Below are 26,112 nucleotides of genomic sequence, written 5' to 3' on the forward strand. Positions count from 1 at the left end.
TGATATTTATATCCAGAATGATTTAGCGAGTTTCATTTTTCCCCATATGAATATTCAATTGACCCGGTATCATTTATTGAAAAAAGTGTTGTCATCACTGCTCTTTAGTGCCATCTTTGTCACACAAATCAAATATCCACATATTTATTTCTGGAGTTTCTGAGTTATTTCCATGGCCTTTCTAACTTGGTACCATTGTCTTAATAACTATAATTTAATAATAAGTTTTGTAGCTGGTACAGTAAAGTCCTCTTTCTTCATCTTTAAGATTACTCTGGTTCTTTTCAGCCTTTTCCATGTCCATACACATTTTTAGAATTGGCTTATTTTCAAAAATCTGCTGGAATTTTTATTGGAATGTCACTGAATCACTGTATCAGTTTGGACAAAACTGTGGTAGTTCCATGAACGTGATCTATCACATTATGTAATTTTTCTTAAATTTCTCTAAATGTTTACAGTTTTTTTAAGATATTTTATTATATTGATTTCCTAAAAGTTGGGTTCTTTGAAGCTATTATATTATTTATTTTTTAAATCTCATTTTCTGTGTGGTATTTGTGTATAAAAATACAATTTTTTATGCTGGCTGAACAAGCTTTTTAAGCTCACTTATCAATTCAATCCGTTTATTTAGATAACTCTAGAACTGTCTATACCACAATCACATTGTACACAAACAATAGTTTTATTTATACTCGCATAATCTTTATCATTTTTATTTCTTATTTCCCTGGCTAGAACCTCTGATAAAATATTGCATATAGTTTAATTCATGCATGCATCAAGTCTATTTTCACTTAATATATTTGGATTTAATCTTTGTTTTTATTTTTAAATGTTTTTATTATTGCCAATACAATGTCCCTAATTCTCTTTCTTACCTTGCTGTAAACTATTTTTTATTATTCCAATTTTTCCCTTTCTGTTATCTAAGCAGTTACAGACTTTTTTCCTAGTCCATTAGTGTTAACAGATTACAACAAGCAACGTTGACCTAGCAAAGTCTAAAACTACTTGTTACTTTTACTCTCTTCTTGAACAATAAAAGATCTTTAGGAATTAACTCAATTAACTCCCCTTCCAATTTATATGCCATTGTTGTTAATCCCACAAGGTATTATTCAGTTAGACTGCCTACATATTTACCTTTCCATTGCTCTTCATTCCGTCCCGTATCTCTGAGCTTCCACCCGGAATCATTTTCCTTCTACCTGACGAACTCCTATTGCTATTTCCTTTAGTAAGGGTCGGCTGATGACAAATTCCCTTAATTTTTGTTTTCTGAAAATGTCTCTTTTCATCTCTTTTTTAAAGGATGTACTTATTGAATAGAGAATTCTCAGTTAGTAGTTGTTTTCTTTCTTTAGGCTTCATTGTTTCCATTGAATATTCAGCTAGATCTGAGCCACATATTTCTTCACTGCCTTAACAGTTCTCAAAGCCTCGAAATATATATATATGCACACACATACATATATATGTGTATATGTGTATATGTATACACACACACACACACACACAATCTTTTATAATTAGTACCAATTACCTTGGCTGTAATCAACAGAGTCTTTTTAAATGTCAGTTTAGTACAGGAGTATCCAAATGTCCAAAAATTATTGTTTTAAACCTTAAGCAAAAAATTTATATGAAAGCTTACTGAACAGAAGTTATAGTTAAAAGATTAATATGTTTTGTCATTATCAAAGGTTCAACAAATAATCTCCCAGACAAGTGATAATAATTTATGAAATATTAAAGAGAGCTTTGAGATTTATTATCTGCCTCCTCATACTTATAACCAGCATTGAAAAGTATTTCTATTTTCAAGGGCCAGAGTTGTGGAAATCACAATAAAAAAAATTCTTTAGTATGAATTTAAGTGATTACTATTAGAAAATCAAACAAAACAAATACCACTAAACAGAGGAATTTTTACATATTATAAACCTGTATTTGACATCATCTGAGATGAAACAGTTTAGCTCTAGCACAACCAGAATTTCATTATATTAATTTAGCTCTGGCACAATTCCCTTATGAATATAGATGCAAAAATCTTCAACAAAGCAAATCTGGCAACACATAAAAAGGATTATATACCATGACCAAGCAACATTTATCCCAGGATTGAAAAACTGGTTTAACATCTCAAACTCAATCAATGTAATTGCTATAGGCTGAATTCTGTACCTCCAAAATTCAGATGCTGATGATCTAACCACCAATGTGACTGTTTTTGGACACAAAGCTTTTAAGAGGTAATTAAATCACATCATATACAAAGATCTAAATGGAAGAGCTAAAACTAAACAACTCTTAGAAGAAAACACAGGCATAAATCCTCATGACTTTAGATTGAGCAATCTTTATGACACCGAAAACACAAGCAACAAAGTGTTTATGTGTGGTGGGGGAGCTAAATGGAATTACAGCAAAATTTAACATTTTGCATCAAACCATAAGATTCAAAGTCCTTACTTTATTTTAAATGTCTTACAGAATCTAATTCTCTAAATTCTTCACTGATCACCTGTCCAACCCCCACCCTACATCCAATGCAACCACACTGGCCTCCTGGCTTTTGGTTAGCATGCCAACCCTCCTTCTGCTTCAGGGTCTCTCTGTCCTTGCTCTCTCTTCCCTCTACCTAGAAATTCTTCCCCCAAATATAAGCAATCCTGGCTCCCATACTTCATTCGAATACCACTCTAATGTCACTTCCTTACCTGGCCGCTCTACCTAATATTGTACTCCCTTATTTTATTTTCCTCATAACATTTATCACAATCTGATATATTATGTGCTAAATTTATATGACTATTTTGTTTTATTGCTCTGTAACATAAGCTTTATAAGTAATGGTTTTGTTCATGGTCATATCCCTAGAACCTTAAACGGTGTCCAGCAACTGGTGTTTTTTTTTTTTTGGCAGCTGGTCTATTCTTAAAATGGCCTGTTCAATGAATGAATAAATGCATTTAATAAAACGTGAAAGCAGAGAAAATTAATGCTATGCCCTTTGAGGTATAAACATATTAATAGGATCCTCTCACCTGTTCCAGATTAGAATAGCGCACACAGCAATAGCTGCAATATCCTTGTCTGCTCTGCATATTGAATAACCAAAGTCGAACGGATATTGTCGTTGACTACTAAAACTGAAGAAAAAAAAGGCAAAATCACAGTAATTCCTTACAATCACAAGGAAGATAGCTATGATAATATCAGAGAACAGAAATACATTCTTAAGTTCTACCCACTCTTATTTCTCATTATTATGAAAATAGATAAGACTTCCATGAGCTACAGAATCAATCAGTGAGCCTGGAATAGGGATGATAGTTTTGTATCTTCTAAGAGAATAGCTGGCTGCCAATATTTGAAGCCTAAATGACTAAATTTTTTATCAATTTTCTGAAAACTTGTTAGCATTATGAGAGTTCCGTATTGGAGAATATAGTACTCAATTTGAAAGACAAATTACTGTTTCTGAGTTTTTATTATAGTATATTTACTATATGTTATGAAACTCATTCATTTCCCCATTATGTTTCTATACAAAATCCCAGATGACTTCAACTGTCAGTGTCATATACAACATCTAATTCTCTATCACTTGTATTTACTGCCTAATTAAAATAATTTATCCAACAAAGTTGCTAAAAATCAAAGTAACAACTAATTTGGTCTCTGAAATACAAGACAGTTCTCTCTGACAATTACATAAACCAAATAAATATAAGGAATTTTTTCCAATTGGTCTAATGAGATTTCTCTACAAATAGTTTCCAATTTTCTACCCCTTAAAATTACAGTCCTTCAACATTACAGACTGCAGTGGTTCCCAAATCAAAAGGACTATCAAAATCATACCCCGAAATTCTGACTTTGTAGAGCTGAGAGTCTAGAATTCAAAATTTTTTAAATTCCCAGGTAATTTTGATTCACTCTCAATTCATTCACTGTAATAAAGTGTATATAGTTTATGAGTATTTTAAGTAACAAATTCAATACAATGAAGTTTTTGGCTGTGTTTTCTTAAAGTAAAAACAGCATTGTAAGAAATAATTTCCTCAACTTTTTAATTCTAATTATTTTATACATTTTCTGTCAGTATATTAACAGAATGAGCCTATAATACATTATGAATATTTCTGATAAGGATGACCCTGCAACAAAAAAGTTTACTCATTAAAATCAATGTTTAAAAAATGAAATCGCAGCCTTAAAAACCAATGAGAATAGAAAACTTTATTAAGTCAAAATGCTATCATAACATTCACTTACCGATTACCTTTAATTATGAGAAACTGACTTTTTGACTTCTCACACTTACGGGAAAAATAAATCAATTAAACCAGCCTCTGAAATAAAGAATATATAAGAAATTACTTAAAATTTGGTCTTATTTCTATTTAACTTACTTCATTTGTAATCTGAAGCAACAAAATGAAACAAGCTTTATTTTAAGCTGTATTTATAGGAATGGTAATTTTCAGGCTGAGAGAACCCTAGAGCTTAAACTGGAATTTTAAAAGTCATAATATAAAACTTTTCAGTGCTTTATTTAAAATACAACTTAAACATTCACCGAATGAATGGCAAAATGAAAGTATGAATCTAACATCACACACACACACACAAAAATTTGAATACTTTAGATATTATTTTGATCTTTAACCCTTATTTCCTTTAACTCCCATGGCATTATTACTTGCAATTCTGTTATCTCTAGTGTCATTTACATGCTACAATGAGAATGAGCTACAATAAAGCACCTGATGGCATTTTTAAAAATTCACATGCTAGGACCCCATCTGAAAACCTTACCGTATTCAAAATCTGCTGGTGGAGAACCAGGCACATGCACACTATGTATATTTAAAATGCTCCCAGGTAATTCTGATATAGGTTGAACCAGTAATATAAATTACCACTTTTAAGCACTAATAAAATTCTTACTAATGGGATCATTTTTGGGGGGGTCCAGGCTTATATTACATTACATGACAGAATAGGTCTTTTTATACAAACTCTGCACACTACTGGTACCTGCTGTTTTTATAAAGTAACAAATCATTTACCTTGAGCAGAAAAGGGTAAGTATTTCATCAGCTATATTAGTCCTGGCAAACATCTGTAAAATAAAATAAAACAATTTTTTTAAAAAGATAAGCCCCATGTCTACCATTAGCCAAACAAGTACCTCCAAGTCATATTTAAGTTTGAAAAGTGACACAATTTTGTTTCCAATTATAATAAAAAAAATATATATTAACTCTTGAACACAAAGCACTTTCCATATTATGACTCGCTGACTCCAACATGACCTCCTAAGATGCTTGGTAGCAAAGTAACTGATGGTTCATATAACCCCTCATCAAATACATCAAATTTCTGGGGTCCAGAAATAGTAGCTGAAGAGAATGTCAGGCAAAACTGTGCCTCTGGTAAGGTTAAGAGCAAAGATACTATCAAACCCAAAATAAGCTTCATGAGAAACTTCTGAAAGAGATATTTATGTGAAATTAAGTTTAGGTCCTTGACTAACCACCCAACTCTTAGCTTCTGTGTTAGTTTTAGTGAAAAATACTGTCAATTCTTCATCATCTATCTATATCAATTGACAATTAGGCCAAATTATCATTTAAAAAAATTTCCACATTGTTGTAGGCAAAGTGTTGACTCCTATCCAAGATTGATTAACAAAAAATCCTAACACTTCAACTCAAATGAGCTAGTGACACCACTGTATAATCCAGGAATAAATACTTGCACCTATCCTGTGCAGGGTTCCATGCTAGAAGAGACAGAAATATAAGACAGTCTTGCTCTCAAAGACTTTAAAATGGAATTGGGAAATTAACACAAAAATACCCCATATTATCTGAGAAATGTCTAAGCACAAATAATAAGTGCTAATGGGTTCTGTTGCAAAATTCAGTATTAGCTGGAGGGGCCGGGATGTCAGAGCAGATATGGTTTTTTAACCAGACATTGTAAAATGGGTAGAATTTCCTTACACAAAGGTCAAGAAAAGATATGCCAAGTAGTCAAGTAGCACAGAAGCAAACATATAAAAGCAACAAAGCACAAGGTGTATTTGGAGATAATAAGCTGACAAGCTCAGGTGCAGCTAAAGTTTCATTTAAGAATTTAAGGGGAAATAAACCAAGAAAAGTTAACTTGAGTTTTGACATGAATAAGGTTTAAAAGCAGACTAAAGAGTCTAGACTATATCTTTAGGCAGTGTGGAAATATTTTGTAAAGCAATATACTATGCTCAAAGAGTGCTTTAAGAAAATTCTGGAACAATGGTTTTTTCCTACTCAAAGGAGCTTTTCACGGAATATAAACTATTCGGCACCATTTCCTAGAATACTGGAGAATTGTTTTATACCCATAATATCCAAGTTCAAAGAATCACTATCCCTTAGAGCAAAGATTTAGTCTCATTACACTTGTAAATTAGGAAAACACTAATTTTTCTTTTAAAAATGACTTTTATTTAATTATGAAAGTAAAATACTTATTATAATACAATTATAAAACTAAATAAAGAGCATAAAAATCAGCCATACACCCACTATCCACCATTAACATTTACCATATATTCTCCTTTGTTCTAAACATGTTTTTGCAAAAATGGAATGGTACTATACAGCCTATTCTATAGCCTCCCCTCTCACTTAACTGTATATGAGCTCTACTGTATGACATTATATCATTCCAAAATGGAATGTTTAATAATTGCATAGTATTTCATTTTATCAGTGTAAAAGCCCTCTTATCTGACAAGCCCTAGTAATTGGTGAGTTAACGTTTTAAAAATTAGTCAATAAGATGATTTTTAAAATTCATCTTAATATTTTATCTAATGTAAAATACAGAAATGTATGTATGTTTTAGGTTGTTGGGCTTTTATGTCTCACCGAGGTTTTTAAAATTTGTGTGTGTGTGTGCATAGGACGGCTAGAGTTCCAAGTTATATTTTTTTCATGTTTTCAAAAACCTCACAATTTACATTCAACAAGTTTCCATTTTTGTTCCTCTAAGGCAGAACAAGAAATTAAAGACATTTTCAAAACTGTGAGCACTACTACTGTGATTAAGATTTTATCCAACCTTTTATAATTGTCACATCTAATTTATTTTTGCTTTCCTTTTTTTAGTTGAAAGCATTCAATGTATTTTTCATAAAAATAACAATGCTATAAAAAATGACAATGCTTACACTCTTCTTTCATTGGTTTAGGTAACATTGAAAACTGCATAAAACGATCTGAGGCAGTGAACAGAGATCTCTGAATTGTCTGAGAGGACTTCAGCACAATTGTCTCTAAACAGATAAAGGTGCATTTATTTTTTTTTATTCCTTGCACACTTGAGAACTGTACCTGCTGTAAAGATAAACACATTGTTGAAATGAGTTCAGAGTTGTACTGTGTTTCTCGATCTGACTGTCATGCTGAAATAAAAGCTAATAAAATTCAGAATCCCTATGGGAAATAATTTTCAATTGCCTGACAAGAGAGACACCAATTTACTAGAAAAGACAATAGAAGGGCATTTGGTTTATTGAATGAGATCATCTAAATTACCTGTCTAGGAACAGGAATACAATTGGGGAGCAACCAGAAAACAATGGCCAAATGATGTAAAAAAAAATCATAATTTAGCATCCCTTTCCTTACAGCGTTAGCCTGATTTTCAACTTCTCACTTTTTTCCATTACCCCCATTATGCTAGTTTACCTCTGGTGACAAACATTATCCTGGATACCTCCGTTCGGTCTTATTAAAATAATAATGGCTAACTTTTAGTTAGTATTTAATCGGGACCAGGCTCTGTCTACAGTTTCACAAGCATTACCTTATCTAAATATCAAACAGCTTTATGGGGCCGGTGTTATGATAACTCCCACTTTACAAATCAGGAAACTGAGGTTTAGAAAGCAGCAGTGTCTTGTTCCAGATCACACACCAATAACCAGTGTAGCTGGGATTTGACCGTAGGTCAATCTGACCAATTTATGTATGCTCTTAGCCTCTTATCTTCTATAAAACGCTTCTTTCTCTGCATTTTCAGAAATGTTAATTACTTGTTTTAATATTAGGTGAAAGCAAATAATTAGGAATCTAGTTTGCTACAATAAACCCTGTAATATATTCCAAAGAAGAGAGTAAAACTAATGTTTAGCTTAATTGTATCACTGCTCCCATTCCAAGATGAGTACTGACAGCACCTTGGATTAGGGACTTTCAAACTTAAATATCGTGGCACAAGAAAACAATACATTTTATATCACAAACCAGCACACACACGCAGGTACACATGCACACACGCCCTGCATACACAGTTTTGCAAAACAATGCCCTCATTACACATAATGTAATGAATTCTGGTATTTTCTATACTATCTTATTTCATTTTTTTAAGTGCTAGTTATGACTCATCAAATGAATTTTACAATTCACCAATGGATTGAAAACTGCAAACTGTCTGAAAAAACACTGCCTCAAATTATTAAGCAAAAAAAATATTTTTTACATAAGATGGTGTTACCCTGAATTCAGCTTATTTCTATCCAATCAATATCTTGGCCATTACGGTGATACTTCATCAAATCTGTAACGAGCGTCTTTACTAACGCTGACCATTAGCCAAGGTGCAGGGTGAAGAGAATTACTGCCTCCCACGCTTTAGGTCCAAATCAGTGCAAGTGGAAAAATGTTTATGCATCAATACAGAAAAAGTCCTCAATGTATTAAGTTAAAAAAGCAGATCGCATTAGTACCCCAATTATGTACCACACGAATATAGTTTATGTACCCCAAATTGTTAATAGTGGCTCTCTTAGAGATGAAATTGCTATGAGCTTTTTCAGATTTTTTTGTCCTAACAATATATATTTGTTGTAAAAAAAAAAATTAAATATAATTCTATTCCGGGGATAAAAAACATTTTATTTCCTTGAGAACCAGTATCTCGTTATGCATTTCTTCCACGCGCTGCCAGAATCTTCGCGACGGATGTTAGGAGCTAGAAAAGGCCTTTTTAGGAGCACGTAATAACGACGGCGTAATTTGAACAGATTTACACAACTGTTGCACGGCGAATAGTAAGTTGATCGTTAACACAAAAATCTAACGTTTCCAAAATAAATTCTAATCGCAGGAGGCTGGTAAAGGCCTAGATCTGGGGACAGCCGGACATAGCGCAGGGATTGGGGGAAGGGGATCTGTAGACAGGTGGTTCCGATCTCGGCCCCACAGGTGCCCGTCCAAGTCCCCGCGAGTACAAAGCCCTAAATCCGACCTTCGCATGCTGCACCCTCCCCAGGCCCCAGCCCAAGGCCTCGTCCGCGGGCTCCTCCGACCCAGGGCGCCCGACAGAAGCACAAGGCAGTCCGCGCCCCACCTCCACTCCACGCCCCAGCCTCCGCGATCCCGGCCGGGAGACGCCAGCCCCGCTCACGCAGGAGGGGCAGGAAGGGACTGGGGTGAAGGGAAGCCGAGGACCTGCGAAGCGGGTGCGGGAGCGGGCGAGCGGTCCGCGCGTCCCTCGGAAGGAAGAAGGCGCCCGGGGCGCGAGGCGAGCAGGCCCCACCCCCGGCCGCGCGCACGGAGCCCGCGGGCGTCGCCCCGGCTGCGCGCCGCCTCGGCCCGCTCGTCCGCGCCCGCCCCCGCCGCCGTTCTCACCTCCGCGGAGGCCGCCCGGATTCCTTCCGGGCCTCGGTGGAGGCCGAGGACCGGTGGGTGCGCTCCCTTCCTATTCCGGTTCCATGGCGGTGCCCGGACCCCCGAGCCGTCCAGAGCGCCGCGGCCGCCCGCGCCTGCTGCCTGCTGCCCGCGCAGCCAGATATGGGAGCCACTGGCCTCTCCCGCCGGTGCGAGAGGAGAAGCGAAGTGAGAGCGTCACTTGCAGGACCTGGACCCCAGTCACGACTCAGCCCACGTAGTCCTCCAGGGGCAACGCCGCGTTGCAGCCCCGATTGAGGTTTGACGTCAGGGAAGGTGCGAAAACAAGGCCCCTTCTGACGCAGGAGGAGCGGCACCGCCCCCTGCCCACCCCCAACCCGGGCTCAGGAGCCCCCTTCCTCCCGCCCCCAACCCTCCCCTCCCCGACATCTTTTAAAGCGAACACTTCCTCCAGGGTCAGGGCCCCACTCCGAGCCTGTGAAATCAAACCTGTTCTGAACAAAATGACTAGGCTCATAACGCAGTTAGGACTCTAGAAAGACACCAAGGTTTGATTATCTGAGGGGCTAAACAGAAAACGCTTGCCAATTCAAAGCAACACATGAACTGTAGAAAAGAAAATGGGGCTTAGAGGGGTTAGTCTGCACTGATCCGGAGTGTTTCCCGCAGGGAGCTGCATCTAACAAAAGCTCCTGTTCAATGAGTGCTTGCTTTGTGCTAAGGCACGGTGTTTAAGGTTTATATGTGTATTCTTGCATTTCATCCTCAGGGCACCCCTTCATAGGATCTTATGACGAGTCCTATTATATCCTTTTGAGAAACGAAAACACCGAGGCTTAAGGTTAGGTATTCGAAGACCAACACTGCACATGAAAGGGTTACAAATATTAATCAAAATCTACTCAGTCAGTCAGTGATATTCTGCACTACCCACTGCGAATATAGTGGTGTGCAAAAACAGCGTAGTGTAATGAAGGATACATACCGAAATCAATCACACTACTGAACGTATCGTGATCATCTGTAATAAGGAAAATAATCACAAATAAATTGAAGAGAACCTCCAACTGGCAACCTTATGTCTTCTTATGTGAAAATAATCTTAGAATGAGCTACCTTGCTCTTTGGTTATTGCTATAATTATTACGCTTTCCTGCTAAGCTTGTGGCTTTGTCCCCCTCCCTCCCCCCTTTTTAACTTACCCGTTGCTTTTGCATTCATAGTTTCCACTCTTTGTGTATTTTTCAGCTCCTGTCTTCCCCACTACGTCTTTCTCCCACTTTAAATCTGGCTGTTGTAACTGTTTGGTTTACAACCCCCTTCAGATTTTTTTTTAAAAAAACACACACACAAAAAAGTACTGATTTCTCCTAAGGCAAGCTTTCCCGCATCCTAACCTTGGAACTGGTGAAAGAAAATCCATTATATATTAACCCACCCACCATGACATAATGTATTTCACAGATGCTAAGACACACATTTTTCACACTTTAATGTCTCTGAAATCAGTCCTGGTCTCTTAATATTGGCCGGGGGAGGGGAGGAGGGAGCTGTATTAAACCTAGTTACCATTGTCTCCGTATATGGAAACCTGGATGTAGCTATCTGATCACATTGTCTTTATTTGAAAAGAATTAAGTGCATTGTTTAATAAAAGCCATAACCCTACAGAGGAGGGAATTAACAGGTATAGGAGTCTCTCAAACTTGAACAGAGTTTTTCCTAGAAAAATAGGAAAGATTTTCCTAGGATGAAAAGGTGATTCCTCTAGCACTTAGAAAAGATAGATATGGGACTGGCTAAAAACTGCTAGACTTATGGGAGACCTGAGTTATTCTGCAAGTATGTTCTTAATGCATTTTTGGAAAGCTGTATCCAGACAGTTAGATAATAAGCCTAACACTCCCACCAAAAAATATTGAAATGATTTAGTTATTATTCCCAATGATATGGTTAGTCAATTACAACCCCTCTAAGTTTTAGTCAAAAAAAAAATCATCAAAGAAGGAAAATGAATCCCAAATGTCATCTGAAAAAAAACAAAAACAAAATCCATTGACTTCTGGTTAGATCAAGAAAATGCCGGTATGAAAACGTGCAGAATAGGATCAGCAAGCAGCATGAGGGAAAAAAAAAAAAAAAAAACAGCAGAGCTCTCTTAAGACTTGCAGGAGACAATCGTATATGGAAAACCACAGCCATCAACAACTGACTGAAAAAGTGATTTAGAAAAATGCGAAGTTGTGTTCGGAATACCTTAACCAATTTTATTTACATTTCCCTTTTTTGCATGCACAAGATTGATATATAACAATAATCTTAGTGAAAATTATTTCACTAAGTATGAAATAAAATACTAAATGTCAAGAAATCATTACATTGTAGTTTAATTAGCAGCATTTTTTATCTCAACATGATATTCTCATGTAAAATTAGATGCAGCGCCATCCTGCATTAGATGAACAATCCTTCCAGACAAGATTTCTGTCTAGTGACAATGGGTACATTTTTGGCAGAGCTTCATTACAAGGTTAAGCTCCAAAAGTTAAAATTTCTCCCCAGTCCTTCACTAACCCATTATAGATATAAACCCATTTATTCAGCAAATTCTTAAAGGACCCTAGGAGTCAAAATAGGCTTTTGCATCCTTGTATGGATGCCATTCCTTGCCCCAGAGAGAAAAAGAATCCTATGTATGTGTTATTTCACATTCCTTCTTTAACGAAAGCATAAGAACTGCTTTTTTATGTCCAGAAATCATTCTGATAATGCCTGTATTTGTTAAGCTGTTTACATTAACATTAGACTAATGTCTTAAGGGAAACAGTTATAGGAAAAACCTAGATCTCATTCCCAAATCATAAAAGAATTTATATACCATCAGTTTAGAGTTTGAATTATTTTTCCCCAAAATTCTATTACTGTGCACATCTAGCCATAGTCAGATGAGATCATTATGAAACTTTTACCCATTAGCCTAGCATTCCACTTCTTTAAAGAATATAATGTCATTTTTAAGGGAAAAATTCATTCATATGCCCCATCCAAATAACGATTTTAAAATAAATGAAAAGGGGACAAAACACTTCTATTCATTTTGTCTTGTTCTTGATTCTGCCCAGTAAGATAATCTCCACCCTTGATGAAAATTTCATATGAAAGGTGAGGAAAGGAGTAGTGCTAATGTCTTCATCTTACTGATCGTTGGAACAAGAAGGAAAAAAGATGTTCATGAAAAAGGAATGCAAGTTAGCTTTAAGTTGCAGAGGTGTACGGTGGGCGTATGGTGGATGGCAGTATAAATGTGAAGAGAAGTGTTCAGGGGGAGATTGTACATATGGGTTAAATCCTCATCCATCATATAAGAATTTAACGTATACTGTCTAAAGTTGGCAAATCACTAAATAGCAATATAAGGCTATTTTTAACTAAACATACAGGTGATCCACCAGAACTAAAGACAATAAATTTGTGTTTAATAATTGCTTTCATTTGTCAGGAGTAGATGTGGGCAAAGCACAGCAGTGGTGCAGGCAACAACTAAATAACATTTCCTCCATCGATTTAAAATCATACACAATGAGATGTAACCTCTCTGTTATAGTCTCCCCATCCTATTCTTCATTCCGTCTAGTCAAATCAATTCTTTTCCACTTTTACATTCTGTAGATACACCTGTAGTAGACCTTCATACAAAGATATAACTGAGATATAGTTTGACATAATTTGTTTCCAATATGTAATACTTTACAAATTCTTATCATATTCTACTCCTTTTTCTTTCTTATGTCTCTCCCCCTCTTTTGATTCTACACATCTTTTTAAAAAATTTTTTCTTTTTTTTTTTTGCTTGCTAACAAAAATACAATGTGTAGCACTTAAAAGACAGTGCTTTTAACTGCTGGTGATAATCTGGACTGAAAATGTAACTAACTTTACATGTGTCCTTTAATCCAAAAGCAATTTCAAAGCTTATGTTCTCTAAAGTTTTAACTTTCTTAAAAAATTGCTATTGCCTTTTTATGTGACAAAGTCATAAATATGAGAACTGTGTTTTTGAGCTTTTCGCTCTGTTTAAACTCCCTAAAGTCTTCAGTGGTTGACTTGCAACAGCATAGATTATTCCATTGCTAAGGGATCTCTCATATTTACCACCAAAACCTCTACAAGATGCCCAAGTACAACATGGTCAATTATATTATGTTTTCTTATTTTGTGTACTCCTAATGCTCTTACAGTTGGAGCCCAAACCCAGGGAATCCACCTTCCCAGAATTAATTAATTCCAAGAGATAATTTGCCTGCCAGCAAAGCTTAAGTAGAAAGCAAACCAATCCCAGAGTCCATACCCACCACCTGGCTTCTTTTATCAGACTTCTACTGTCCAAGATTCTAACTCCAGCTCTTCAGACAAATGAAGACCGATGCTACAGCACAGAGTCCGCAGAAACTACTTAAACTTTCCAATGATAGTTTGTACCCCAGGCTTACCTTGCTTAGCCCATTCTTTCCCCACTTCTCCAGTAGCTCTTTGTGTACTGACCTGCCATCTGTTTCTAGGAGACCATGAGTATAATGAAAATATTTTCCTTCATGGCAATCATTTTCACATCTGTCTGCTTGCTTTTTCTGCTCAAAGCAAGTATAGGGTACATTTTAGAACAATATGCAGACCAAGCAGGATGGTTTTGCGCCAGGGTGATTTCACACCAGAGGAGGTGACATATCCTTAGACAGTTTGGGTACACCAACTGGACTCAACGGTAAAACCATTGACTAAAGGGCACTGCTGGTTGTTCTCACGCTTGCTGCTTGATAGCTCCTGCATTGTTTTGTTTTTTTTTGTAGGGTAATGCAATGATTTCCAGTCTAAAATCGGGGAGCTCAAGAAGCTGAATGCTCCCTGAGTTGCCATGTAGAGAGCCACTGCAATGCAGAACACGGTGCCCCTGCAGTAGTGTCCCCTGAAGCACCAGAGAGTGACTGAAAGGTGGACTGCAGTGTCCAGACCGGATTCATGCAAGTATCTTTTCTGATCACAGGAGTATGAAGATAGAATTTACTGGTGAGAGAAAAAGTGGAAAATTCACATGTAGAAATCAAACCACAACTCTAGTAAAACCAATGGGTCAAAGAGGAAATAATAAGGGAAATTACAAAGTATCCTGACACAAACAAAAATGAAAAAACAACAAGCCAAAGATTATGAGATGCAGCAAAAGCAATTCTAAGAGGGACATCTATAATGAAAAACACTACATTAAGAATAACGAAAGATCTAAAAAAAACCTAACCTGAACCTTGAGGAATAATAAAGAGAACACCACACTGAGAAAAGTCAGCAGAAGGAAGGAATGATAGATTCAAGCAGAAATCAATGAAATAATGAGCAGAAAGACAATAGAAAATATCAACGAAATAAGAGTTGCCTTTTTGAAAAGAGGGCAACACTTTTTGAAACGCTTTAGACTAACCAAGACAAAAAGAGGGAAGACTCAAATCAATAAAAATCACAAATGAAAGAAGAGATGTTACAACTCTTACCAGAGAAATACAAAGAACCAAAAGAGACTACTAAAACATTTGTACGCCAACAAATTAGACAACGTAGAAGAAATGGATAAATCATAAGTCCGTACCTCTTGTTTACCTTGCTTTGCTCATGCCTTCTGAGAGAAACCCTGAAAAGTCTCCTGCCCACGTCACCCTTTTCTTCCCTGCCATTCGATCTTGAAGGCCACTTTCCCTCATGGCCCTCCATGGCCTGCTGTGCCTCCTGTTCCTGGGGTACTGTGAGTATAATACAAATTTCTCCCTTCATGGCAATCATTTTCGTGTCTGTTTGTTATTGTTTTTGTTCAAAATGAGTCCAGGACATGCATGTAGAATTAGTATTGCCAAGCGAGGTGGATCACACCAAACAGAGAAGATCCACCCTTAGACTCTTTGCACCTACCAACTAGACACAATAGCAATGGCCACTCCGAAGATGACACCGCTGGTTGTAGCACAATTGCTACGTGATGGATACTTCGTTGTATTGTTGTTGTTTTGTTGTTTCGTTGTTTTTAATCAGATGTTGCCAGGACTTCCCATACTTTATGGAGAAGCGCCTATAGCCGAGTCCTACTTTCAAACCTGGAAAAGTGCTGTGAAGACCGCCAAGCCCAGCAGAGCTGCGCGAAATGTGTAAAGGAGTCCAAAAGTGAGGTTCTCAGTGAGCGGAGGTGCTGCGTCTAACGCGGCTTACCGCGCTCACGTCTGAAGATGTATACAGTGCAACTGCAGTGTGTCGCAGCATGCAATGACACTTGTTTAAATTGATAAGACGTGTATTATTCAGGATAGCAATAGGTAGGTACAGGGACCTCTCCAATTGGGACTTCATAGTGGGAGAGAGACTGCTCTTAACTCCTAATACAACATGGGCAAGTGGGGAATTTATAGCTAAGGTTCAGAGTGGAAACAGTGCACAAAAAAAGACTGAGAGGAAACATCAGGGATACAGTGGGTTCTAAACCAACCCAATACGGTTCATGCTGAAGCAGTCCAGGATGATCAGTTACAACCTGGGAATAGTGAAGACCCTGATCAGATATCAAAAGTGTTCAGAATTGAAGGCTGAGGTTCTGGTGAAAATGATTTAATAGGGTTCTTACTAACTGGATTTTGCAAGAAGGTACACATATGAGCCTAGGAGAAAGTCCAAAACTCTGACTAAAGTATGGTGGAGCAAAGAATCTTTGTCATCAAATAATGCTATACTATAGAATTACTGTATGGTACCTAAAGATTGTACCATCTATGGAGCGTCATTTGATGCCACTTACGGTGCCGCATACAATGCAGGGATAAGGAACTGCATATGGAGCAGAGGTACGATGTCTACACACAATTGATGTAAAGAAAAAAAAAGATATTCCATGACACTTGTTAAAAGGGTAAGAGAGGCTTTATTCAGGATCATAAGAATAGGTCTAGGGAGCTCTGCAATTGAGATATTAGAGTGGAGGAGAAACTGCATGAGCAGTTCTGACTACAGATCTGTGAACTAATAAATGGGTTTAATTTAAGCCTCTAAGTTTGTGGCAATTTGTTTCAGAGCAATAAAAAACTATTACAGTAATCAATGTAAATTCAATTACGTTTATTACACAAGAAATTCACAAACACATCATCTTTAGAAATTTGGGGGAAATAGACAACTGGGACTGACGACATCAAACTTTAAAACTTCTGCAAGTCAAAGGAAACAGAACAAAAGGCAACCCATGGAATGAATGAAAATAATTGCAAAGGATATATCTGATAAGGGGTTTCCTATCTAGTATATTTAAGGAACTTATATAAATAACAGTAAAACAAATAAGTCAATTCAAAAGGGGAACAGTGTTTGAATAGACATATCTCCAAAGAAGATATACAAATGACTAGCAAGCATATGAAAAGAAGCCCATCATCACTAATCATCAGGGAAATACATAACAAAACCACAATGACATCACCGCACATGCATCATGATGGCAAATATCAAAAGAATAGAAAGTAACCATTGTTGCTAGAGAAATGGAGACTTGGAACCCAAGAGTACTTTTGGTGAGAAAGTAAAATAGTGTAGCCATTGTAGAAAATAGTATGGAGATTCCTGCAAAATATAAAAAGATAGAATACTATACGTTTCACCAATCCAACCCATTTTTGGATATTCACCCAAAACTCAAAGTAGGATCTCAAAGAGATATTTGGACCCAATGTATATCAAAAAATATATATATCACAACAGCCAAGAGGTGGGACCAATTCAAACATCCACGCATAGATGAATAGAAAAAGAGGTAAATATGGAAGATTTTGAAGCCTTAAGAAAAATCTTGTTACATACTTCTGCATGAATGGACATCAAGGAAATTATGCTAAAAAAAAAATAAACCAGTCATAAGGAAGAAAAATACTGTACGATCACACTTGTATGTATAGAATGAAGATTACCAAATATTAGGGGAGCATATTTGTGCTTATTAGTTATACGGTTTCAGGATTGCCAAATATTAGGAAAGTATATTCATACTTATTGGTTATATAGTTTCAGGACTGCAGGATGGAAAAGTTTTAGAGATCTGGTGCACAACAATATGAATATAGTTAACTGTAATAAGCTATGTACTTAAAATGGTTAAGATGATAGATTTAATATTGTCTATTTTTTACACAATGAAAAATATGGGGGGAAAATAAAGGACAGAGAATGAGGGAAAGTCAAACTTCAAAGGGTTTGTATCACAAGCTCAGACCTAAGGCTTACTGACCAGAGAAATAACTATTAGCCGTGATAGATGAGTCCTAAGATTCAAGATTTACTTCTGAGGTCCTCAGACTCTCCATGACCAGGTTTTACACAGCAGAGAATATACAACCGAGGAGCAGCTTTGTGACAGTGGATGAAAACTTACTAAGAGAAAACATCAGAGAAAAGGAGTGGAGAGGGTTCTGGCTAAATGAACCTAACACGATTCTTGCTGAAGACAGGATAGGGTGATGGGAAGGGGGCAGAGGAAGATAGGTAAGGGTAAAGGGGGTGATGGAAGGAAACTTACTTTAGGTGGTCAATACACAATGCAATACACTATGATGTAGTATTTAATCGTACATGTGAAACATATAAATTTACTAACCAATGCCACCTCAATAAATTTCATTTTTATAAAAGGATGGAGTGATCAAATATCACCTGAAAGATGGCGAAGGATGAGGATCCTGATCAGTTATTCAGAGTAATCACATATGGAGGGCGATGAGGTTCTGGTGAAACTGACTTAGCAGAGTTCTCTTATAAACTAGATTTTACAAGAAATTGCACAGATGAGTGTAGGAGAAAGTTAGGGGGCGAGCCTGACTAAAAAATATAATGAAACAAAGAATCTTCATCACAAAAAAGTGCCAGGGTAAGACTTCAAAGTAAGTGTCAAGGTACACCTGAAGTATGATGCCAAGATACATCCGAGATACAGTGCTGAAGTATATTCATGATGCAGCTCCAGGTTATATCTGATACGGATGCCCAAGATCCACCCACGATTCGGTGCAGAGGTTCGGGAGAAACTGACTTACAGGAGTCCTTGTTAAAACTGAATTTTACAAAGAAGTGCCTGGATAAGTCAAGGAAAAGATTGAGGAGGAAGCCTGACTAAAAATTATAATGAAGCAAAGAATTTTCATTACAAAAGAGTTCCACAGTAAGACTGAAAGTAAGTGCCGAGGTGCACTTGTAGTAAGTACTGGGGTATATTCAAGAAACAGAGCTGGGGTACATTCACGATGCAGCGCCAGGGTACACATAGTACGACGCTGAGTTCCACTGTAGTTTGGCATGGAAATTCTAGTGAAACTGAATTAGCAGTGTTTTTCTAAAATTAAATTTTACGAGGAAGCGCGCAGATGAGCCTAGAAAAAGGTTAGGGAGCGAGCACAACAAAAAAAGGTATAATGAAGCAACGAATCTTCATCACAAAAGAGTGCCACGGTAAGACCTGGAAGTGCTGAGGGACATCCACCCTAAGGTGGAGAGATACAATCGCAGTAAAATTCTGAGCTACGTCTACCATATGGGTCTGAGGTACAACTTCTATGGCGCTGAGGTGCATCTGCAGTATAGATCCGAGGTCACACAAGATACAGCACTAGGGTACATCCGTGATGCAGCACTAGCATACATGTAGCAAGGTGCCAAGATCCACTGTGGTTCTGTATGGAGATTCTGGTGAAACTGACTTAGCAGTATTTTGCTACAACTGGATTTTACAAGGAAGTGTGCAGATGAGCCTAGAAAATGGTTAGGGAACAAGTATGGCAAAAATGTATAATGAAGCAAAGAATCTTCATTACAAAAGAGTGCCACAGTAAGATTTAGAATTAAGTGACATGGGGCATCCGCCCTAAGGTGCAGATAAAATGATGGTAGGTTCTGAGGTGCGTTCACCATAGAGTTTTGAAGTACAACCACGCTATGCTATGGAGGTGTGTCTGCCACCCTGTGCTGAGTCATCAGAGATACGGTGCTGCTGTACATTAGTGATGTGGCACCAAGGTAAACCTGGTACGGTGCCAAGATCCACCTGCTGTTCAGTGTGGAGGTTCTGGTGACTCTGACTTAGCAGAGTTTTTGCTACAGCTGGATTTTACAAGGATGTGTGCAGCTGAACCAAGGAAAAGGTTAGGGCACAAGACTGACTAAATAGTATGAAGCAAGAATCATAATCAAAACGAGAGTGCCGTGGTAAGACCTGCAAATAAGTGCGCAGGTATGTCCATGGTACATTGCCGAGGTACATTTGCAGTACAGTACTCAGAGGTACATGCAAGATATGGAGCTGAGGTACACACACGATACAGACCAGGGTACCGAGATCCAACCATTGTTTGATGTGGAGGTTCTGGTAAAGCTGACTTAGCAGAGTTCTTGTTAAAACTGGATTTTACAAGGAAGTGCGCCGCTGAGCCAAGAGAAAGTCAGACAGCGAGCCTGACTAAAAGGTATAACGAAGCAAAGAATTTCCATTATGAAAGAGTGCCATGGTAAGACCTAGAAGTAAGTGCAGAGGTTCGCCTGCGGTACGTTGCCGAGGGTAATTTGCACTGTGGTACTGAGGTACATTCACGCACAGAGCTGGGGTACATCCGCGATGCAGCGCGTAGGTACACCTGGTGTGGTGCCGACGTCCACCGTTGTTCGGTATTGGAGGTTCCGATCAAACTGACAGAAAAGACTTCTTGTTTAAAACTGGATTTTACAAGAGAGTGCTCAGACGATTCAGGGAAAAGGTCAGGGAGCGAGCAATGATAAAACAGTGTAAGGAATCCAAGAATCTTCGTTTGAAAAGAGTGCCACGGTACAACCTAAAATTAAGTGTCAAGGGGCATCCAACCTAAAGTGCAGAGCTACAACCACAGTAAGGGTCCGAGGTGCGTCCGCCATAGAGTGTTGAGGTACAATTGCGTTACGGCGCTGAGTTGCATTTGCTGCACAGTGCCGAAGTCATTCAAGATTGATGCTGGGGTACAGCCGCGATGCGGCACTAAGGTAAACCTGGAACAGTGCCAGGATCTACCTGCAGTTCAATGTGGAGGTTCTGGTGACTCTGACTTAGCAGAGTTTTTGCTACCAAGGAAGTGCGCGGCTGAGCCGAGAGAAAGTCAGAGAGTGAGCCTGATGAAAAGGTATAACGAAGCAAAGAATTTCCATATGAAAGAGTGCCATGGTAAGACCTAGAAGTAAGTGCAGAGGTTCGCCCGCGGTACGTTGCCGAGGGTCTTTTGCCCTGTGGTACTGAGGTACATTCACGCACAGAGCTGCGGTACATCCGCGATGCAGCACGTAGGTACACCTGATACGGTGCCAACATCCACCGTTGTTCGGTATTGGAGGTTCTGATCAAACTGACAGAGAAGATGTTTTGTTAAAAACTGGATTTAACAAGAGAGTGCTCAGATGATTCAAGGAAAAGGTCAGGGAACGAGCATGATAAAACAGTGTAAGGAATCCAAGAATCTTCGTTGAAAAAGAGTGCCACAGTACAACCTAAATTAAGTGCCAAGGGGCATCCAACCTAAAGTGCAGAGCTACAACCACAGTTAAGGGTCCGAGGTGCGTCCGCCATAGAGTGTTGAGGTACAATTGCGTTACGGCGCTGAGTTGCATTTGCTGCACAGTGCTGAAGCCATTCAAGATTGATGCTGGGGTACAGCCGCGATGCGGCACTCCACCTGCAGTTCAATGTGGAGGTTCTGGTGACTCTGACTTAGCAGAGTTTTTGCTACAACTGGATTTTACAAGGAAGTGCGCAGCTGAGCCAAGAGAAAGTCAGACAGCGAGCCTGACTAAAAGGTATAACGAAGCAAGGAATTTCCATATGAAAGAGTGCCATGGTAAGACCTGGAAGTAAGTGCAGAGGTTCGCCCGCGGTACGTTGCCGAGGGTAATTTGCACTGTGGTACTGAGGTACATTCACGCACAGAGCTGGGGTACATTCGCGATGCAGCGCGTAGGTACACCTGGTGTGGTACCGATGTCCACCGTTGTTCGGTATTGGAGGTTCTGATCAAACTGACAGAAAAGACTTCTTGTTTAAAACTGGATTTTACAAGAGAGTGCTCAGACGATTCAGGGAAAAGGTCAGGGAGCGAGCATGATAAAATGGTGTAAGGAATCCAAGAATCTTCATTGAAAAAGAGTGCCACGGTACAGCCTAAAATTAAGTGCCAAAGGGCATCCAACCTAAAGTGCAGAGCTACAACCACAGTAAGGGTCCGAGGTGCGTCCGCCATAGAGTGTTGAGGTACAATTGCGTTACGGCGCTGAGTTGCATTTGCTGCACAGTGCCGAAGTCATTCAAGATTGGTGCTAGGGTACAGCCGCGATGCGGCACTAAGGTAACCCTGGTACAGTGCCAGGATCTACCTGCAGTTCAATGTGGAGGTTCTGGTAAAGCTGACTTAGCAGAGTTTTTGCTACCAAGGAAGTGCGCGGCTGAGCCGAGAGAAAGTCAGACAGCGAGTCTGACTAAAAGGTATAACGAAGCAAAGAATTTCCATTATGAAAGAGTGCCATGGTAAGACCTAGAAGTAAGTGCAGAGGTTCGCCCGCGGTACGTTGCCGAGGGTCATTTGCCCTGTGGTACTGAGGTACATTCACGCACAGAGCTGGGGTACATCCGCGATGCAGCGCATAGGTACACCTGATACGGTGCCAACATCCACCGTTGTTCGGTATTGGAGGTTCTGATCAAACTGACAGAAAAGACTTCTTGTTTAAAACTGGATTTTACAAGAGAGTGCTCAGACGATTCAGGGAAAAGGTCAGGGAGCGAGCATGATAAAACGGTGTAAGGAATCCAAGAATCTTTGTTGAAAAAGAGTGCCACGGTACAACCTAAAATTAAGTGCCAAAGGGCATCCAACCTAAAGTGCAGAGCTACAACCACAGTTAAGGGTCCGAGGTGCGTCCGCCATAGAGTGTTGAGGTACAATTGCGTTACGGCGCTGAGTTGCATTTGCTGCACAGTGCCAAAGTGATTCAAGATTGATGCTGGGGTACGGCCGCGATGCAGCACTCCACCTGCAGTTCATTGTGGAGGTTCTGGTGACTCTGACTTGCTACAACTGGATTTTACAAGGAAGTGCGCAGCTGAGCTGAGAGAAAGTCAGAGAGTGAGCCTGATGAAAAGGTACAACGAAGCAAGGAATTTCCATATGAAAGAGTGCCATGGTAAGACCTGGAAGTAAGTGCAGAGGTTCGCCCGCGGTACGTTGCCGAGGGTCTTTTGCCCTGTGGTACTGAGGTACATTCACGCACAGAGCTGTGGTACATTCGCGATGCAGCGCGTAGGTACACCTGATACGGTCCCGACATCCACCGTTGTTCGGTATTGGAGGTTCTGATCAAACTGACAGAAAAGACTTCTTGTTTAAAACTGGATTTTACAAGAGAGTGCTCAGACGATTCAGGGAAAAGGTCAGGGAGCGAGCATGATAAAACAGTGTAAAGAATCCAAGAATCTTCGGTGGAAAAGAGTGCCACAGTACAACCTAAAATTAAGTGCTAAGGGGCATCCAACCTAAAGTGCAGAGCTACAACCACAGTAAGGGTCCGAGGTGCGTCCGCCATAGAGTGTTGAGGTACAATTGCGTTATGGTGCTGAGTTGCATTTGCTGCACAGTGCTGAAGCCATTCAAGATTGATGCTGGGGTACGGCCGCGATGCTGCACTCCACCTGCAGTTCAATGTGAAGGTTCTGGTGACTCTGACTTAGCAGAGTTTTTGCTACAACTGGATTTTACAAGGAAGTGCGCAGCTGAGCCAAGAGAAAGTCAGAGAGTGAGCCTGATGAAAAGGTATAACGAAGCAAAGAATTTCCATATGAAAGAGTGCCATGGTAAGACCTAGAAGTAAGTGCAGAGGTTCGCCCGCGGTACGTTGCCGAGGGTCATTTGCCCTGTGGTACTGAGGTACATTCACGCACAGAGCTGGGGTACATCCGCGATGCAGCGCGTAGGTACACCTGGTGTGGTGCCGACGTCCACCGTTGTTCGCTATTGGAGGTTCTGATCAAACTGACAGAAAAGACTTCTTGTTTAAAACTGGATTTTACAAGAGAGTGCTCAGACGATTCAGGGAAAAGGTCAGGGAACGAGCATGATAAAACGGTGTAAGGAATCCAAGAATCATTGTGGAAAAAGAGTGCCACGGTACAACCTAAAATTAAGTGCCAAAGGGCATCCAACCTAAAGTGCAGAGCTACAACCACAGTTAAGGGTCCGAGGTGCGTCCGCCATAGAGTGTTGAGGTACAATTGCGTTACGGCGCTGAGTTGCATATGCTGCACAGTGCTGAAGTCATTCAAGATTGATGCTGTGGTACAGCCGCGATGTGGCACCAAGGTAACCCTGGTACAGTGCCAGGATCCACCTGCAGTTCAATGTGGAGGTTCTGGTGACTCTGACTTAGTAGAGTTTTTGCTACAACTGAACTTTACAAGAAAGTGCGCAGATGAACCAGGAGATGGTTAAGAAGAGAGCTTGACTAATAAGTATAATGCAGCAAAGAAAGTAACTGCAGAGTAGTCCATCGTTGTTACCAAAGTGTATTTACCTTAAGGTGTGTAAGTACAACTGTGATAAGGTTCCAAGGTATGTCTGTTGGACAGGGCTATGGTGCACTCATGGCATGGTGCCAAGGTTTTATCGAAGTTCAGTATGGAAGTACATCTGTGTTATAGTGCTGGGGTACAGTACACCTATAGTACCACATAGGATGCAGCCTATGGACTCCTGCATGGTGCTGACCTACTATGCCACCTATGGCATTGAAGTGCAATGTCTCGCAGTGCCACTGTTAAAGAAAAAGAATATTCAATGACGTTCATTAAAGATAGTAAAACAGATATTCAGGACTTTAGCAAGGGTATGAGAACCACTGTAATTGGGACTTTACAGTGGGTGAGAGACTGGACTCAACTCTAAGTACAGCATGATAAAGTAGAAATATACAGATACACCTCATTGTATTGCACTTTGTTTTATTTCTTTCAAAAGAGATTGTAGGATTTAAAATTTTATTTTTAAATTATAGTTGACTTACAATGTTATATTAGTTTCAGATTTATGATAGCAATTATTCATTGACATACCTTACAAAGTTATCATCGCAATAAGTCTAGTAAACATTTGTCACCATAAACAATTTTTACAATATTTCGATTATGCCCTATGCTGTACATTAAATCCCCATGACTTATTTTATAACGGGCTGTTTGTACTCTTAGTATTCGTCACCTTTTTGTGTGCCCCCATTCCTCTCTCCTCTAGCAATTATGTTTGTTCTTTGCATCTATGAGTTATTTTAGTTTTGTTTTGTTTGTTCAATTGTTTTGTTTTTTATTCCATGTGTAAGTGAAATTATGTGCCATTTGCTTTTCTCTGTCTAAACCATTTCACTTTTCATAATGCCCTCTAGGTCGATAGGTGTTGTTGCAAATGGCAAGATTTCATTCATTTTCATGGCTGATTAATATTCATTGTGTATATACATACCCTATCATCCTATTCATTCATCTATGATTGAGCACCTAAATTGCTTCTGTGTCTTGGCTATTGTAAATATGCTTCAGTGAACATAGGGCTGCATATATGTTTTTAAATTAGTATTTTTTATTCAGACAAATACCCTAAAGTGGGATTGCTGGGTCATATGGTCATTCTATTTTTAATTTTTTAAGAATCCTCCATACTGTTTTCCATAGAGGCTGCTTCAGTTTACAATTAAACCAACAGCGCATGAGGCTGCTTTTTCTCCACACTCTCACCAATGCTTCTTTGTTGTCTTTTTTATTTTAATTTTGACAGATGTGAGATGTGCTTTTGATTTGCATTTACCTGATGATTAGTGATGCAGAACATCTTTGCATATAGCTCTCGGTCATCTTTCGAGAAGTGTATCTTTAGGTCCTCTGGAATTTTTTAATTGGATTGTTTATTTTTCTATTGAAATATATGAGTTCTTCATATATTTTGAGTGTTAACCCCTTATTGGATATATCATTGCAAATATCTTCTCCTGTTTAGTAGGTTGCCTTTTTGTTTTGTTAATGGTTTCCTTTGCTATTTAGTTTGATGCAAAGCTATTTAGTTTGATGTAATCCCATGTGTTTTATTTTTTTCTTTTTAAACCTTTGTTGCCTTTCTCCTAGGTGATATATCAAAAAATATACGTATATTACTAAGACTGATATAACAGAGTTTACTGCCTATGTGTTCTTCGAAGAGTTTTATAGTCTCAGGTCTTAAAATTAAATCTTCAATCCATTTTGAGTTTATTTTTGTATATAGTATAAGAAAGTTGTTGTTTCATTTTTGCA

At 38.8% G+C, this 26,112-nt stretch overlaps 1 protein-coding gene across 5 annotated transcripts in view; it reads right to left on the bottom strand.

The window, feature by feature from the left end:
• ZDBF2 (zinc finger DBF-type containing 2) overlaps positions 1-10,003 on the bottom strand; it is a 29,538-nt gene extending 19,535 nt beyond the window's left edge. Inside the window, exons 1-4 of one of the 5 annotated variants that reach the window (XM_016135068.2) lie at positions 9,705-10,003; positions 5,088-5,140; positions 4,291-4,367; positions 3,057-3,161 (exon numbers count right to left, since the gene is read on the bottom strand). In XM_016135068.2, the coding sequence (XP_015990554.2) occupies positions 3,057-3,116 (60 nt within the window). In that variant the 5' untranslated portion in view covers positions 3,117-3,161; positions 4,291-4,367; positions 5,088-5,140; positions 9,705-10,003. The other 4 variants (XM_036237201.1, XM_016135069.2, XM_036237200.1 and 1 more) reach the window with 4 other exon arrangements.
• Between the last annotated feature and the right edge of the window lie 16,109 nt (positions 10,004-26,112).

Source organism: Rousettus aegyptiacus, unplaced genomic scaffold, assembly GCF_014176215.1.
Source record: "Rousettus aegyptiacus isolate mRouAeg1 unplaced genomic scaffold, mRouAeg1.p scaffold_m13_p_2, whole genome shotgun sequence".
Taxonomy (NCBI): domain Eukaryota; kingdom Metazoa; phylum Chordata; class Mammalia; order Chiroptera; family Pteropodidae; genus Rousettus; species Rousettus aegyptiacus.